Source organism: Gallinula chloropus, assembly GCF_964237585.1.
Source record: "Gallinula chloropus genome assembly, chromosome: 1".
In the NCBI taxonomy this organism is placed as follows: domain Eukaryota; kingdom Metazoa; phylum Chordata; class Aves; order Gruiformes; family Rallidae; genus Gallinula; species Gallinula chloropus.
In genome coordinates this window covers 64,435,528-64,452,666 of record NC_140085.1, presented here as the reverse complement: position 1 = coordinate 64,452,666, position 17,139 = coordinate 64,435,528, and the positions used below count along the sequence as shown (strand labels likewise).

The following is a 17,139-nucleotide window of genomic DNA, read 5'->3' as shown; positions in this document are numbered from 1 at the left end:
GCAAGCCTCTCTTACCTGACTGCCACATATCCTACCTTTGAAACAGAACCTTTGCTACTGAATGTAGAGTTTGGGCCATTATTTGATTGAAGGCTGCGATTCTTATTTCTGAGGAATGAATCTTTTGTATGTTAGGCTGTCCATTTTTACTTTCAGGTTATAATTTCAATATACTTAAGTGGCAAGTGGGGGAAAGGCAGACTGTGTAAGAAAGCTTTTTAATGTTTTAAAAGAGGTCTAGTATTTCTACATGAATGTCTGCTTGCTGATTTAAAAAAAACAGTGGGTATTAAACGCGTTTTTTCTTACTGGTGAAGTAATAATAGATGGTATATTGCTTAGAGAACAAATTTAACAAGTTCTGTTTTCTGTTGTTTATTGATTTAAGTAAAGACTCAGGTCTTGGAGGAGGGAGAGGTAATAAAAGCCCTGACAAGCTCACTTCAACTTATGTAGGCAAGTCGATAATGAGCACAACAGGAAAGAGGAAAAAAAAATTAAAAGTCTTGGTTTTTACTTCAGTACTACCTTTGTTACAGGTTTTATATGAGCAAGAAGGAGTTTTCATTCATTCATCCTGTGGAAAAAATGATGACCAGGACAGCTTGATATCAGGAATACTGCGTGTCATAGAAAAGGTATGTATATAATACAGTGATAGAAACTTTGTATATTTGATGGCAAAGCACATAATGTATTGGGCAAATCTTAAATGTATTTATAAGTACAGGATTTTGTAAATCAACAAATGTCACGCAGTGTTTGATGTTATCTATGTCATTTATATATGTTATGCCTTTCCTGTGTAGTACTAAATTCTGTTATGATTGTGTTGTAGGAAAATGAAGTAATGGTAGACTGGAGACCATTGGATGATACTCTGGATACTTCTAATATCCTCTGTGCTGGAAAGGTATGTTTCTTAGTTACTAGTGTTCTTCAGTTTCTCCAGTGATTTGATTTTGTGTTAACTTTTGAGTAAGTGATCTCATAACTGGAAGCAAAATCTATTTAGGTGATGATTGTTGGCATTAATAGCTACATGTAGCTATTATTAGTTGTGGACTGCAGCCCAGTTCAGGTTATTGGGATACATGTGTGGGGTTGACTGTATTTAGTTTTCACTTGGTTCATCTATAAAGCAAAAGGGAAACAACTGTATGAATGGTAAAGGCCAAATGAGTGTAAGTGTATCACAGACACTGTTCCCCCTGCATCTACTATGTTATAGTCTGGTGAGTCATTCTGCATAATTAGACTCAAAACAGAGAGGCACTATTTCAATGCAAAATAAAAATAGAAGCCCATGGAGATTCCAAGATCCAGTGATATGTGGTATTTAAGCAGTATTTACAGGATGTGACTAAACAAGAAACATTTGTTTTACATCTAAATAAAACGTTTGTGTTGGTGGAGTCTGCATGAGAAGCTGGGGTATTTTTATACTGTGTTGAATTTATGTCATGGTTTTACCCTGGTTGGAGACCAGACACCCACCAAAGCTACTCTATCACTCCCCTTTTTAGCTGGACAGGGGACAAAATATATATTGAGAGGCTCAGGAGTCAAGATAAGGACAGGGAGAGATCATCCCACAATCAGCATCACAGGCACAACAGACTCAGCACAGAATAAAGGAAACACTAATTTATGACACCGCCCAGCACACCCAGTGACACCAGAGTCGGGTGATGAGAGCTGCAGCCAGATCTTAAAGTACCACCCTCCACCCCTCCCTTCTTAGCAGACTTCACTTTAGTCAGGATTTCACTCCCTTTTTCTCCCCATCCCTGCCCCCAGGGTGGCACAAGGGGCTGGGTGGGGAGAATGGGGATTTAGGTCAGTTCCTCACAGGTTGTTTTCCTTCTTAGTGGGGAGCAGGGTGCATTCTTCATACCCTTCCCACTGACAGGAGACTCCATGGACTCCATGAACTTCTCTGTGAGTCCTTTCCCATGGGGCTTCAGCTCTTCACCAGCTCCCCCAGCATGGGTCACTTCTACAGGGTGCAGTCATAAATCATAGAATGTCTCTCAGGCCCAGACTGCTCCAGCCTGGTCCTCCGTGGAGTCACAAGCCTCCCCCCAGCAAACCTGCTGTAGTGTGGGTCAGTCTCTCTCCGTGGGCTGCAGGTCCTGCCAGGAGCTTGCTGCGGTGTGGGTCACAGCATCTTCCATATGTCCCCACCTGCTCTAGCGTGGGGTCTCTCCACGGGCTGCAGGTGGGATCTCTGCTCACCATTGTCTTCCATGGGCTGCAGGGGGACAATCTGACTCACCATGGTCATCTTTAGGGGCTGCAGGGGGGCATCATTCTCTCTGGCACCTGGAGCGCCTCCTCCCTGGAAGCAGCTGCTTTTTTCCTCTTAAATGTGACCCTCAGAGGTGCTGTGACCATCACTGATGGGCTCAGCCTTGGTCAGCGGCGGGTCCAGCCTTGAGCCCAGCTGGTATTTACTCTGGGCCTAGGGGAAGCTTCTAGCTGCTTCTTGCAGAAACCACCCCTGCAGCCCCCCCTCCTCCACTATAACCCTGCCATGCAAAACCACAGCAATTGTTTAAGTAAAACTCTTTTCTTAGTCTTACTCACAATTCCAAATTTCCTGTGTTGAGCTGTATTGTGATTTTTAATTTTACAGGTTCTTTCAATCTGTGAAAATGAAGATGCCTATTCTTGTTGAATCTGAGAAACTGGCTCAATTTTTGTGCCTTGTGTTTTTTGATAGTCACTGTGGTGGTTTGTTTGTTTTTTTTTTTTTTTCTCAGGATTCCAGTTCTGTTGTGGAATGGACTCAGACTCCTAAAGAAAAGTGTCCCCGAGGAGCAGACCGTCCAAGTAGTTATGAAGCAGAATGGGACATGGTCACCACAGTTTCTTTTAAAAAGAAACCTCATTCAAATGGAGGTATTTAAAAATAAGTGTGGGGTGTTTTGGTTTTTTATCTTATAACTGCAGATTTGCTTCTTGGATGACGTAAAATGGGTTTTACTGGGAGCTGAAGAGATGGGAGTCGTTTGTGGTATGAGGCAAATCCCTGGCTGTGGAAAAAAATTCACAATGGAAGGCTGCTGTCTGCCTCCAATCTAACTTTTTTCTTTAAACTGCTAGAGAATTTTATTCAAAATAAACATTAAATACAAGTTCTTACTGTGATGATCATCGTTAGATGATGTAGCAGCTTTGTCTGCATTGGGCTCTTGCATTCTTTCAAACAGAGTTTGAACTAGATAATAAATACATGGTTTGCTGCTCAAATGCCTTTCCATACTGCAACAGTAGGGGGAGATGGAATATAGTTATGTGGTACATGGGTCTTTTTTTATATGGTCTTTTTCACTTTGGCACAATAATTTTACAGCCACATTTTTATAGTGTCTCAGTAGATAGGTTGTAAAAAAGGGAGGGGGAAGGACAATGATTCTCAAGTAATTTCTTTTCTTTGATTGTCCAGTAGTATTTTTCTTTATTATTTCTCAGCCTCTAACTGGGGATCCTTATGCTTGTTTCACTGTATTTTTGGTGCTTTTAAATGTTAATCTATGTTATGCCTGAGTGCAGGATTTAGACTTAAGGTGACAAATGGTTTTGGTTAAAGCATGGTCCTTGCTCATAGAATACTGTGCTTGGGAGGAGATCTTAGTGCTGGCACAATAGAAAGCTAAAACCAGCATCTCTGTCAGGCATAGGATGGTTTATTACATCACTGGTTTGTATTGATTTTTCATCTTCAGGTGTCAGAGCACCTCTTCATCCGAAGTGGGTGTCCGTGAGCACTAACTGGCTTGGATTATACTCTTTGCCACTTCTTGCTTATTTCCAGTTGTTATAATTCGATGGGGGCAAGCCCAGGGGTGTGCCAGATTTGCTCCAGCTGTTCTGACAATTTTGTGTCCTCTGCTAAAGTACACATTCAAAGAGAAGGGATTGAATTTTAGTCTTACACAGAGTCTATGCATGCTTGTGCAGCATGGGAGAAGGGGTGAATGAGGAGACTTTAAATTCTTTCTCCCTTACTTTGGTAGACATGTTAGAACACCTTGCATACAGTGTACGTTGCATTTAGCTGTGTATAGCATATACATACAGCTTATGTCACGCTCAATTTGAGTAAATAGGACTGCCTGGTGGAGATGCTGGTGAGATTCAACTTGCTTGTGGAACTTGATACAGGAGTTGTACACTTAATTGCTGGATTGCTTTTAAAACTGTAGGCACAGCTTTACAGGAGCACCCTGATGGACTTGCTCGTTACTTTAGAAGTCTGTAGAAGATGAGGAGAAATCCAGAAAGAGCAGTTACAATAGTTATTGTACATGTTTTATTGTCAAAACCAGTGCAGGGTTTTGTGTTTCAGATTTGAGGGGGTTTCTTTAGGAACAGTGATGGATATGCTGCATTTGTAATTGCTAACACTGAAAGTCATGTGGCAATTTTGTTTTTAAGATGCTACAACTCATGCAAATGGAGAAAGCAAGTGGTCGTTCCTGTTCAGTTTGACAGATCTGAAATCAATCAAACAAAACAAAGAGGGCATGGGATGGTCTTATTTGGTGTTCTGTCTGAAGGATGATGTGAAGCTTCCAGCTCTTCACTTCCACCATGGGGATAGCAAACTATTGATTAAATGCCTTGAAAAGCATGTTGTGCTGACTGAGTAAGTATCAGACAAGCCTTTGTTCTGATTTAAAATATGGGTTATTGGTTTACTTTTTTAATGTAATAAATTTCAGAGTAGTGCTTCCTGATGTATTTTCTCTTCTCTTTCCTACTGGTTCAATAAATTTTCAAGCTGACTGAAACTAATTTCAAATATGGATTTGAAATATAGGCTGAACTTCTAAAACTGTTGAATCTATTTATGAACTAGTTTAGAATTTGTTGAGGTGTTGTTAGCTCTGTAATATCTCACTGGCTCCCTCTCGTGGGTACAGAAGTGCCTCATGAACATTCGGTGTAAAATTAAATCCTTCTTTGTCACCCACTTCTATTAAATGGGTTAATTTCTGTTAAAATTTGAGATCATGTATTTTGTGTGAAATATGAGCACTGACATTGTTGTGTGAGGTAATTTATAGTACTGTCAGCTGAATCAATCTGTGTGTAAATGTTTTCCCCCCCAGGTTTCTGTTCCCTTGTAATTTCTTGCTGTGGGGAATGTTTCATGCTTGATCTTTACTCTTCAAGTCAGCTTGCTGGATGTAAACATATTTAGACCTTATCATGGTGGTAAACATTTGGAGATTGTTGTGTATTTGTTATGTTACCTTTAAGTTTTTTTACTCAAGCCTTTTTGATGGGTATAGCATTAAATGCAGAATAAAAGGCTCTACTCTCACCATGTAGGTGTGAGTGTGCTTTAAGAAGGCAACAGGGTAAATGAGAGTAAGTGGAGCATGAAGAAACAATGAGGTACAACCGGTACACCTGTAACAGGTGTAACATCACTGTAGCAGGTATTGTTTTCAAGTGTTCTATTATTACTTGCAACATAATAGTCTGACAGATTTGAAGGTGGGTAGTGAAATGCCTGCGGGTCAGTAGGTAAGACTTTCACCAAGCAATGGTGTCAGGCTGGAGAGCAAGCTGGTAGGACACAGGGCTTGTACATTCATTGAACTCACTTGTGAAAGGCTTTGATGGTCTCAAGATATGGTGAGAATGACAATTGCTTGGAGAAAGGTCGCATGGTCAGCGTGTCCAGCTGGTGAAATGGCACTGGCAGTAGCGTTGCATGTGAGCTTTTTGAGTGGAAAAGTCAAGACCAAAGGAGAGGCTATTAGGGGGACAAGATAAAAGTGTAAGGAGGAGTATTCTTTGTACAGCTGTAGATTAGGAAATCCTGGATTGCAGCTTCATCTTAAATTTAAGTTGTTTTCCTCTAAGTTGTCTTTGAGTTCTTCCTTAAACTTCCTTTCATTTCACTTCCTAATTTCACTGCTGTTGCAGGCATAGGGGAATATTGTTATCCTGCCATTCCTGTGCCTCCCTCTGCTTCCCAACCTCCACCCTTTCCCCCCCTTCCCCAAGGAAATAGTTCTTTTTTAAGCATATTGCTCTGTGTTTACTTAGTTAGACTATATCCACGACTAAGTTGCTCATAGGCTAGGGCAGGTTTTTGTGGCAACCTATGTAGCAAACACTGGAAAAACACCTGTGTTGTACAGTGAGTCACTGAAAGCATTATCCCCTGTGTGATCTGTTGCCTGTGTGCTGTAGCAAAGTATTTCAGATTTTCTAACTAATTACTGTAACAGGTATTTAATGAACAAGGCCAAGTTTTAATAGGCCTAGCGAGTGATTTTAACAGGGTGGCAAGCTGGCTTACATTGTCTTAATCAAACCTTTGCTCTCCTGATTAACTGTCAACTAGAAACTTTGAAATTTTAGATGACGATTGTCCCTTATGCCTTCTTTCCAGTTACTCCATCTGAGGCTTTAAAAAAAGTAATTTCAAACTAAGGAGTTTTTTCTGCTGGGATTTTTAATTGCCACTATTTAAATAACTTATTTGAATATATGTATGTGTGTGATGTCCTGGGTTTGGGTGGGATAGGGTTAATTTTCACCAAAAACTGGGAGGGGACACAGACAGGACAGGTGACTTAAACTAACTAAAGGGGGTGTTCCATGCCATATGACATCATGCTCAGCATAGAAGGGGGCTAATCAGGAAGGGGTGGCACCTGGCTCCAGGATGTGTAGCTCAGGATGGTCTGGCCCTGGTTTTTGATGGCTCTGAGCTGTATGGTCTGAGTTGTGCACTTCAATGAGAAACTGCACTGTGTGTTTCCAGTTCTGTATATTTTGTTAAAAGTCCTGTTGTTATTTCCTTCTGCAGTGCCAGTAAACTGTCCTTATCCCAACCCACAGTTTGCTTTTGTCTGCCTGTTCACCTCCCAATCCTGCCATGGGGTATGAGCAAGCAGCTGTGTGGTGCTCAGCTGCAGCTGGGGCTAAACCACCACATGTCTATATACAGACCTGTGTGTGTATATATATACACTTAAAGTCCAGTAAGCAACAGAAAAGTGGATAATGCATTTTAATTATTACAACTACACATTTCTAGTTAAGCTTGCATTAATCTTGGTGGATTTCCATTAATGTTGACACACTTGAACTAAGCTTATTTTATATTTAATATTTTTTTCTTAAAGGCATCAAATATTTGCCACGAGATACTGTACTGCTCTACAATGTAATGAATTGTTTTGTCTTTTCATATTCATGAAGATTTTTGTATCTTTTCACTCCATAGTTTTAAAGTATTTGTTTTGGAGTTTTTCTAAAGAAAATGGAATCTAAAGTAACATACCAAAACACATTAAGCCATTTTATAAACTTGGAGACATAAGTTCCTGTAAGTCAGACATCTAGGTGTTCTGTCCATTGTTCAGTTGTGATTTTGTTACTGCATGTTAGACAGTTTGTGTTAACAGGCATTATTGCCAGTTTTATTGAGTCATGTGCTGCAAAAAAAGATATCTTCATATTTCTAGGTAAAACAAATGCTTATTGGTGAGTTTCTGAATGAAAATGAAACAGGTAGTGGTTTTGGTTCTCATTTCAGACACTGTCTCTTCCTGATAGTCCGTGGTAAGTGGGTGCTTCTTCCTTTATTTGACCCAGTGGATTTGTAGTTCTTGTTCTTTGTAGCCTCTTGCCAAGCAAGGTGGCTGTTCTTCTTGGGACAGCGCAAAGCAGTAGCTGTCAGGTAGGGAAGAAAGTGTATGAAGAGATGTGATCATGTCCTTGTGTGCCTGACTTTGAAAGAAGGCAGTGGTGTATGGTGTGTGCAGTCTGACTTGCTGGCTCTGCACTGGGGTGGCCAGGAATGCCTATCAGATGGAGGTCCCTGCTAATGTGAGCCAGGGGAATGAGGTGATGTTCAAGTATTCAGGATGTACTGAGCTGCACCAGTTGGAAGTGTTAATGAATGCAACAACTCTGGGAACTTTAAGGTGAGAAGCTGAGGCAGTTGTGTAAATCAGATTTGAACAAATTATTGAGCTGATCAGGAACTTCCAGTTTTAGTTCTCTTACTTGAATTCTTCTCTTACAGATAAGTTCTGCTTCTGGCACCAAATTGTTTTCTGTAGTCTAGTCATGAATTATTGGGGTTTTTTGGTGGCCTTTTATTTTTTTAATTTCAGGGAAAGCAACAAACCCAAATATGCCACATAACTTGTGGAAATGGCAAGCTCCAGTCTGTACGTTTCTGTTGTTATTTGTGCTATAGTACAATGTGTCTAAGCTCACAATTTCTTTTAGGCAAAGATGTTTACTCAGCTTTTTGGATGCCATAAGCAAATACTTTGCAGTACAGTTACTTGTTCTCCCAGTGTCTAGTTTGTTATGCATGGGGTGTTGATGTTAAGGCAGAAAGTTCAGCTTTTTTCTACAGTGTCTTTGTCGCAGGCATTTTCTTCCTCTGTTCCTATGACATCAATAGTTTTTGCCCTTCCTTAATACCATTCATAGAATGCTTTAGGTTGGAAAAGACCTTTAAGATCATCCAGTCCAACTGTTAAACTAACACTGCCAAGTCCACCATTAAACTTTGTCCCTAAGCACCACATCTACCTCGTACACCTTCAGGGATGGTGACTCAACCACTGCAGTTTGTTCCAGTGCTTGACAATCCTTCTGTGAAGAAATGTCTCCTAATCTCCAGTCTAAACCTCCTCTGCCACAACTTGAGACTGTTTCATGTTGTCCTGTCATGTCTTACTTGGGAGAGGAGACAAACACCCACTTGGCTCCAACCTCCTTTCAGGTAGTTGTAGAGAAAGATAAGGTTTCCCCTCAGCTTCCTTTTCTCCAGGCTAAACACCACCAGTTCCCTCAGCTGCTCCTCATCAGACTTATGCTCTAGACTCTTCACCAGCTTCACTGCCCTTCTTTAGACATGCTCCAACACCCCAACATCTTTCTTGTAGTGCAGGGCCCAAAACTGAACATGGTATTCAGAGTCCCTTGTAAAATGTCACATCACTGCTGAAATCAGTGGGTGTGAAGTGACTAAGTTTAAACAAAATATTTGTAACTTGTTGCTTTAAAGATTGCTTCCTAGTTTGGCAGCACCAGTCTCACACTGAGAAAACACTGCCTGTATGAATGATGCTTTCTGATTTGCAGTATTATGAGTGTTTAATAAGTGTCTAGCTCATAGCTGTTGATACCCAACTGGCTGTCCAGAGAGAATGTTTAATTAAAAATGGAGATATGGTACAAAGCTGTTTGGTGGGGTTTTTTTTCCCCTTTAGTTAAGGGAAAACATAATATATGACTCAGCCTTTGCCCCTGTGCTGTTTTTTAGCAAAAGCCAGCTGAGCTTCATTGACTGTTGCTGCTTCAGAGCTGTGACACTGGTGTCTGGCTGTCTCGAAATGAGATCTCTTGTTGCATCTCATATCCGTCGGTGTTAACAGCGCCCTGTCCTGTCGGAATGGGAGAGAGATAAGGCTTATTAAAGTTCTTATCTTTAATAATGCTGTAGATGATGCAGGTTACTAATAAAAAATAAGGGTAATTTTTCAAAGACTAGAAATAGGGGATTTAAACTTTGGGAGAGAGCAATCAAGAGGTATTTTATAAATGCAAGTCTCAGTGATGGATTAGAGTCAGATGGCAAAGTGCTTGGCTTTTCTCTGCCTGGCTACTGACTCCAAAGCTTGACTGTCAGCCTGGTTTTTGAGCTGTTCTGTTGTATGTCGCACACTGAGCTGTAAATTAGTGATTCAGGAGCTGGTTAATGAATTAATGGGGTGGCTGTTCTAGAGGAGGGGAGAAGAGGTGTTGGGTGAGAGCAAAAGAATGGGTTAAATAGTTGGAACAGCATGGTTCCACTATTTGTTGTTACTGTTTTCATCTGCCTGTGCAAGCCTGTCAGAGAAGCAGATGTTATATTGAAGAGCAAGTGTGTACAAATGTGGTGAGATAGGCCAAATTGGGTTTCTGTTCATTTAGTTCTTGGAGTCTGCACAGAAACAATTTGCAGGGCTGTACTGAGATGGTTCTGTTTGACAGTACTGTGGCTGTGGTGTTTTCTAAGCTCCTATCAGTATGAATCTTAAAATTATTCTGACAGTTGTAATACTGTTGGTTAGAAATTCATTGGTGTGCTTTCACACATCACAAAGCAGTTTGTATTCCTTTATGTAAACTTACAGGGTACCCTAATGTAAGATCTAATTGGTAGAATTTCTTAATTGTATATGGTGGCATGGGCTCTTTTCACACCCTCCGTGAAAGGATTTTCAGTGTATGTGTGTGGAGGCTGACTGTCTCTCACTAAATTCCCTTACCTGTCACCACCTCTTTTTTTTTTTTGTCTGCTATCAAATGTAGAAAGCTGGAGTTGAAGAAAACTGACTTGTCTGACAAAACTTATCTTCCACAGTAACTCTTAAAACAATTCTCAAAAGCATCATGATTTTTCAAAGAATTAGAGAGTACAATTCATAATAAATATAATGATGACTAAACTTGTGAAAAAAATCCTGATCTTCCATCCAACCTGCTTTCTTTGCACAACACCTGAAATGTGGCTTCAAAAATGAGTAAATGTTCTAAAAACATTTTTAGGAAAAACTGGTGGTACTTACAGAAACCCTTTTTTATTTCAGATCTCCACAGGATAAACGGATTCTTCTTGTCAATTCTCAGAACAAGTCTCTGTCTCAGTCCTTTGAAAATCTCTTTGATGAACCATCATATGGCTTATTACAAGTATGTATTATCTTGGAATTTTTTATTCTGAAGACATTTATTAAAAAGAAAATCCTACTATGTTACACAAATACTCCCTGAATCATTGCCATTGTAGGAGCATTGTGTGTATCCTAAAGCAAACGTTTACTGTTTAAGTGTACTGTAGAAAGTGCACATACATTGTTTTCTGTGTTCTAATAATTTCTTAACTTCCCTGTGATTATTTCAAACCTATTCAAGTTAGTGTTGTCTGTGATTCTATACATTTAGGTACAGATACTTTTAGAAGGGGGAAGAAGGAAAAAAATTAGGAGTTACCAAAATGTATGTATTAGAATTTTCTAAATTTTCCTTGATTTAATATTCTTTGCTTTGATATTTGTGGTGGTTTTAGTTGTTTTGTTAGTGGCTTTTTTTTTTCCTAGAACTGCTTATCATTTGGTGGGGTTTGTGGTCTTGTGAAAGTCAGCAGCAAAATTTCCAGTGACTTGAATGAGGCCAGATTTTTGACCCACTGATTTATTTAAAGGCATTCTTCATGAGTGAAAACATTAGATTCTGGACTTTAGTTGTCAAATCCAGTTTTGTGTGAGATGCCTAGCAGAGTACTTGATGATTCAAGGTGTGTTTTCCCTATGAAGGCAGGGCATCTAGACATAAGGAAGATGTTTTATGGCTGTAAACAGTAGATCTCTTCTATAAATAGGTCAGGTTTACTGAGCATGCTGCTATCCAGTCTTTCAATCAATCAGTGATACTATCTTAATACTTGAGATCTGGTTTTAATCATGCAATATCATTGGTAGCTTCATGTATTGGTAGCTTCGTGTACTGTATGAAACTACCAATACATGAAACTGGTAACTTTGAGACCAACAATACTCGTACTGTTGTTTTAATTTCTTTGAGTACAATAATTCCAAATAATCAGTCTTTTTCTATTTTGTTTCCTTCCAGAAACTGAAGAAGGATCCATACACAGTAACAATGGGAAGATTTTCCAAAGTCACAAACTATATTTTTGACAGTTTCCGTTTAAGTGACCCTTCCAGTCAAAGGCGACCACCCTCAGAAATGGCAGACTTTCTCAGTGATGCCATTCCAGAGCTAAAGATAAACCAACAGGAAGAGCCAGGATTTGAAGTCATTACACGAGTGAGTGCAGAGGTAAAATTGGGGTATACAGGTTAATAACCAACTTTCTTGGCTAATGACTTCAACATTTCTGTTTGTTTTAAAAAGCTAAGAAGATTAAAACAAGTATTTAATGAGATGATTAATGTCTAGGGAGCAGAAATGTACAGATTTATGTATGATTTGAACCAAAGCTAGACTGAAATTGTAATTGGATCATGAATCACTTCAGGTTTTTACAGATAGGTGGAAAAAGTTAATTTTTTTAAATGCTTGTAGCTACTGTTTAAGCAGCTCACATTTTTAGTGTGTTAAACTATTCAGATTTTTTTTTCTTGAGTTCAAAATAGTGTTAGCAACTTAGTAGTAACTGTATGAACTATATAATTTTATGGACTTGCTGCCTAGCACTTAATCAGTTAATTTATCAGTGAGAAAAACGAATGCTACGTATTAAAAGTAACACTGACCTGTATGTCTTAATCTGGCAAATGCCTTAGACTTCTAAAGAGCTGAAACACAATTTGAGTTGTCTGTTGGCATTATGAAAATATTTTTAGGAAGTCTGCTGTACCACATGGTTTGGTAACTGTGAGACTAGCTGTGAACCATTAGTGTTAGGAGCTTTGAAAGCACATGTAGTCTTCACTTGTTTTGAAGTGGCAGTGTACTTGTATTGTTCTTTGTCACCCAGTGCAGTCTGTGGGTGCATAACATCTCCTGAACCTGTTGATTTTCAGTTCTCTTCGGTTGTGCTAGCATGTTACAGGAATACTGTTTTGAAGTGAAGCTCCCTATTGGCCTTGTTTGCTGTCTTGTACATACATAATGCATTTCCAGTTGCATAGAGGCATGGGAAGCTAGTTCAGAGGCCTTTGTGGGGATAGAAGGTTGTTTAAAGCACACACACATCCTCCTTGAATCTGAAATGTTAACATGTACTCAGATCCTCAGCACAGTGTCTGGCTGTAAAGATCTGCTCCTGTAGGTTCACGCTGCTTGCTAATGTGGACACAGCCTGCGGTGTGCACCTGTGGAAATGCAGCTGCACTGAGTGTAACAAACTGACAAGCTTAGCAGTATTCTCACAGTTGTTTAAAACTACTGAAGCGCTACAGTGGGGTTCATGTACCAACTTTCTTTGTGTTTCAGATCGATTTAGGTAAACAGCCTGAAGTTACTAGAAGAGAGCCTGTGTCAGCTGAAGAATGGACTAAGAATATGGATTCTGAAGGAAGAATTTTAGATGTGGACTACATAAAGCAATCGATATTCAAAGGGGTAACTTGTTTTTCTAAAGTCAGCAGGACCTGTGTCTTGCTTCTGCCCCTTTTTCTTTCCTCCCCAAACCCTGGTTATGCTGCTTTCATTATACTTGCAATACTTCATGCAGCATTTTGAGTGTGAGGCAGTCAGCACTGTTAGAGAGGCTTTATAAAGCATGGTTTCCTTCTAATCAAATACTTCAATGGTTTTGCAGCCACAGAAAGCACTCTGCAAAGAGGTAGACCTTGTGGTGGCTAAAGTGAACAAGTTGAAAATGCAGAGGCTTAAGTGATAAGGAATAGAATTCAAAGTGCCTTTCCAGAAAACACCACTGATTCAGTGCTAGGATAACAGCTTTATTCTTGCCTTTTTGAGGGCACTTTCTTATCCTTCTCCAAAAAAGCTTATCTTTTTTGCCTAGGGGTTTGCCTGGATTTGGCACTCATCAGAGCAGTCTTACACACTTTTGCTGATACTTGTTATTGAACTGAGAGCTTTGGCAATATGAATGTGAATTTGGTCTCAGTGATAGAAATGTTGAAAACTTTAGTTGTGTCCTGTAACTATTCTACCTAACGTTACTTTAATATTTTTTTTTTTTGGTGGGATTCAAAGTACCTTAATGCCTTCTTTGTACACCTGTTGATGCATGTTTGTGAGCCCTCAGTCTTGCATTCTTGGCGTCTGAGCAGAAGTAAAGAGTGATAACATTTTTTTAAAGACCTATACATATGAAGTAATGTATTGTGAGGGGAGTAGAGTGACACTGAGGCTCTTTTCACTTTCTGTGACTGTCATTTGAGGTGCCCAATAAAGACCTTTCTGCAATCATCAGAATTACTATAAACCTCTTCTCCCAGTAGCCCATTTCCCTGTCCCATTTTCCTGAAAAAAAGAATTTTAAAGTGCTTCTCTTAAACTGTTTGCCCATTACTGTAAAAGTACCAGTTTCACTTGTTTTTGTGGTGGTTGATGCCATTTTCTGTACCATCTCCTTGCCTTAATCTAATAGACAATCTGATTTTATTATTTGCTTGGTTGGAAGGGACCTTTCAGGTCAAGTCCAACCCGTGATCTAACCTGGCAAACCCACAACTTTTAAATACCTCCAGGGATGGTGACTCCACCACCTCCCAGTGGGCAGCCCATTCCAATGCCTGACAACCCTCTCTGAAGAAAATTTTCCTAACATCCAATCTAAACCTCCCCTGGAAAAACTTGAGGACGCTTCCTCTTGTCCAATCACTTGTCACTAGGGAGAAGAGGTCAGCTCCCACCTCTCTACAACCTCCCTTCAGGTAGTTGTGGAGAGCGATTAGGTCTCCCCTGACCCTCCTCTTCTCCAGACTAAGCAGCGCCAGTTACCTCAGCCACTCCTCATAACATTTTCCTTCCAGTCCCCTCACCAGCCTTGTTGCCCTTCTCTGGGGACACTCCAGCACCTCAATGTCTTTTCTGCAGTGAGGGGCCCAAAACTGAATGCAGTACTCAAGGTGGGTCCTCACCAGCACTGAGTACAGGGAGGCAGTTACTTCCCCAGACCTACTCACCACACTGCTCTTGAAGAAATACAGCGAGGAAACAAGGTGGCCTTGGACTGGCAAACTGGGGAGTCTGACAGCAATAGTCATTCTTATGACTACAGTGTATGAGTTTCAGCTCTTGATGAGAGTAGGGTATGGTTCAGCTAGAGATTTCTGACAAGTCATGTCCTTGAGTGGACAATGGTATTTTTCATTGCTTGCAAGATTCATATGCACATTTGCTATGTCTTGTTAGATGGAAATAGTTTAAAACTGTAAGTAGGTAGAACTCTAGTCCTTAAGATCAGTTTATGGCAAGACTAGTGTGGGAGTTGAACAGCAGCACGATGTTTAAACATACAACTATTAAAGGTACTTCATTGTCGTTTTAATTGTGATGCCTGTAAGGTTTTTACTTTCAGCAGTGAAGTAAACCTATAGGAAGAAAAATTTTTTTCTCCTTCAAGTGTTTCTGCAGTTTTCTGCTTAATCTTACTCTCTTCCTCCTGTTTCCTCCAAGTATGCTACCTAGTTGGGTAAGATTAGCCTCAATGTAAAAAGAAATGTACTTATAAACATTCTCTTAAATTGATACTTTTAAGTATTGTATCACTATAGGAATGTTTCCTGGTAAAGCAAAAAATATTATTTTCCTTAATGTTTCATATCTTTTTTTACTTAGGGTCTTTGCCATACTTTAAGAAAAGAAGCATGGAAATTTCTTCTAGGGTATTTTCCTTGGAATAGCACTAAAGAGGAGAGAGCAAATCTGCAGAAAAGGAAAACGTGAGTATAAGGAACTTGGTTACAAAATAAATGTAAAATCTGGGGTGTTTTTTCTTAAGGTATGCAGTGATGTAGAAAGCTCTTTGGAAACTTGAAAAACAGCAGCTAAAGACTGTTGAATGCAAAGAAGTGTGTGACTTTCTTAAAGGTTATTGTGCTGAACTGAGAACATTACATAAATAGGGGGTGTTATCCCATCTTATACCAAAGATCAAATGGAATGAATAAATGTTTAAATTAAAGAAAGAAATGTAATAAGTGAGCACGTTTTGGTTTCAAAATTATCTATCTTTTTCAGGGATGAATATTTCAGAATGAAACTGCAGTGGAAATCTGTCAGTGAGGAACAGGAAAAACGAAATTCAAGATTAAGAGATTACAGGAGTCTTATAGGTAAATTTCAATTTAGAAATGTACCAAACCGTACAAATTCTATAGTATAATTTGTACAGTTCAATAGAAAGTTGCAGAAATGTGACCTTTTGAGTAACCTCTGTGAAGAGACACTAAAAACTCTCATGTTGCTATTTCCAGAGGTGTCTAAACTTTGTTATATACTTAATTTCTTCACCAGAGTAACACAGAGGTTTTACACATTAGTATTGCAGAACAGCTGAATTTTTTTCCAACTTCCTTTACTTAATAACAAAAGGCTATTTATGTTATGTTATTTCATGGTGGTTTTTTAACTGGGAATATCATTAAAATGCTGATATACAATAAGAATGCAAAAATGTGCCTACACCTGAATTTCTTACAGGGATTTGTATATGCTCATTCCAACTTGCAGAGTTTTATCCTACTTTTAAAGATTTCATCAAGTTCTGACTATGAGCAGTTTGCCTTTGCTAGTGAGATTTGGGCACCAAGGTTCAGGATTACTAAATAGTTATTTCAGGAGACAGATTTTTGCATTATTCTGAGACACTAAACTTCAGTTATTCAACAGGCAAGCTGAAAGCGTTGAAGTTTAATTTTAGTGGATTGGGAAAGGACCTTTATAGAGAGAGTGTATGTTTTAACAGAGGGAAAAAATATATTTGAGTTAAAAAGGCAGTTTTGCTCTTGTTGAAGCAGTTCTCTTCCTTTTTAAGTGTTTGAAATGCAAATGACAGTATTAGGCTTACGTTGTGCCATAAATCCTAAACTACAAAATGCTTCTCAAAGCTCTGATTATTTCAATACATCAGTCTCGACTATTAAAGTGCTTTGTGTGCTTGGTATGTTTGAGGCATGAAAACTGCCTGATGGAACAGGCAGTTTCAGCTCACCAAGTTACAGGAACTTGTTACAGGGACCTTATGAACGCTGTGCTGAACTATCACAGTGTCTTTGAGCTGGTCATGGGATAACTTTCCTACGATGACCTGTGCTGTGTCGCTTAATGGCACTTCATAAATGGAATTGCATTGCTAACTTGCAGAAAATTGTGTTTAATCCCTGTAAGTGTAAAACATCTTAACTGAATTGTAATGAGGAATTTTTCATAAAAAAGCATTAACAACCAAAAAAAGGCAAAAAAGCTTTAAAATCTGTTTATAAGCAATTCCTTTTATTGCAGACAGGAAGGATTTTCTCTTTTAAAATATTCTTTATTTTGAAACGACATTCAGTTATACAGTTGTCTTTAACACTTCAAAGCTTTGCAATAGCATTTGAACTAACAATCAGCAGCTTAAAACCATTTTGAATTCATTTGATGCTGGCTTTATAGAAC

The 17,139-nt window shown here is 39.2% G+C and overlaps 1 protein-coding gene across 1 annotated transcript in view; it reads left to right on the top strand.

Moving 5' to 3' along the window:
- Positions 1–858: 858 nt before the first annotated feature.
- The window catches only part of TBC1D15 (TBC1 domain family member 15), a 28,427-nt gene continuing 12,146 nt past the window's right edge, over positions 859–17,139 (top strand). The window contains exons 1-8 of the mRNA XM_084279221.1: positions 859–913; positions 2,766–2,904; positions 4,444–4,654; positions 10,629–10,731; positions 11,671–11,868; positions 13,000–13,128; positions 15,319–15,422; positions 15,721–15,815. Of these exons, the coding sequence (XP_084135347.1) occupies positions 2,859–2,904; positions 4,444–4,654; positions 10,629–10,731; positions 11,671–11,868; positions 13,000–13,128; positions 15,319–15,422; positions 15,721–15,815 (886 nt within the window). The 5' untranslated portion in view covers positions 859–913; positions 2,766–2,858. The remainder of the gene's footprint in view (positions 914–2,765; positions 2,905–4,443; positions 4,655–10,628; positions 10,732–11,670; positions 11,869–12,999; positions 13,129–15,318; positions 15,423–15,720; positions 15,816–17,139) is intronic.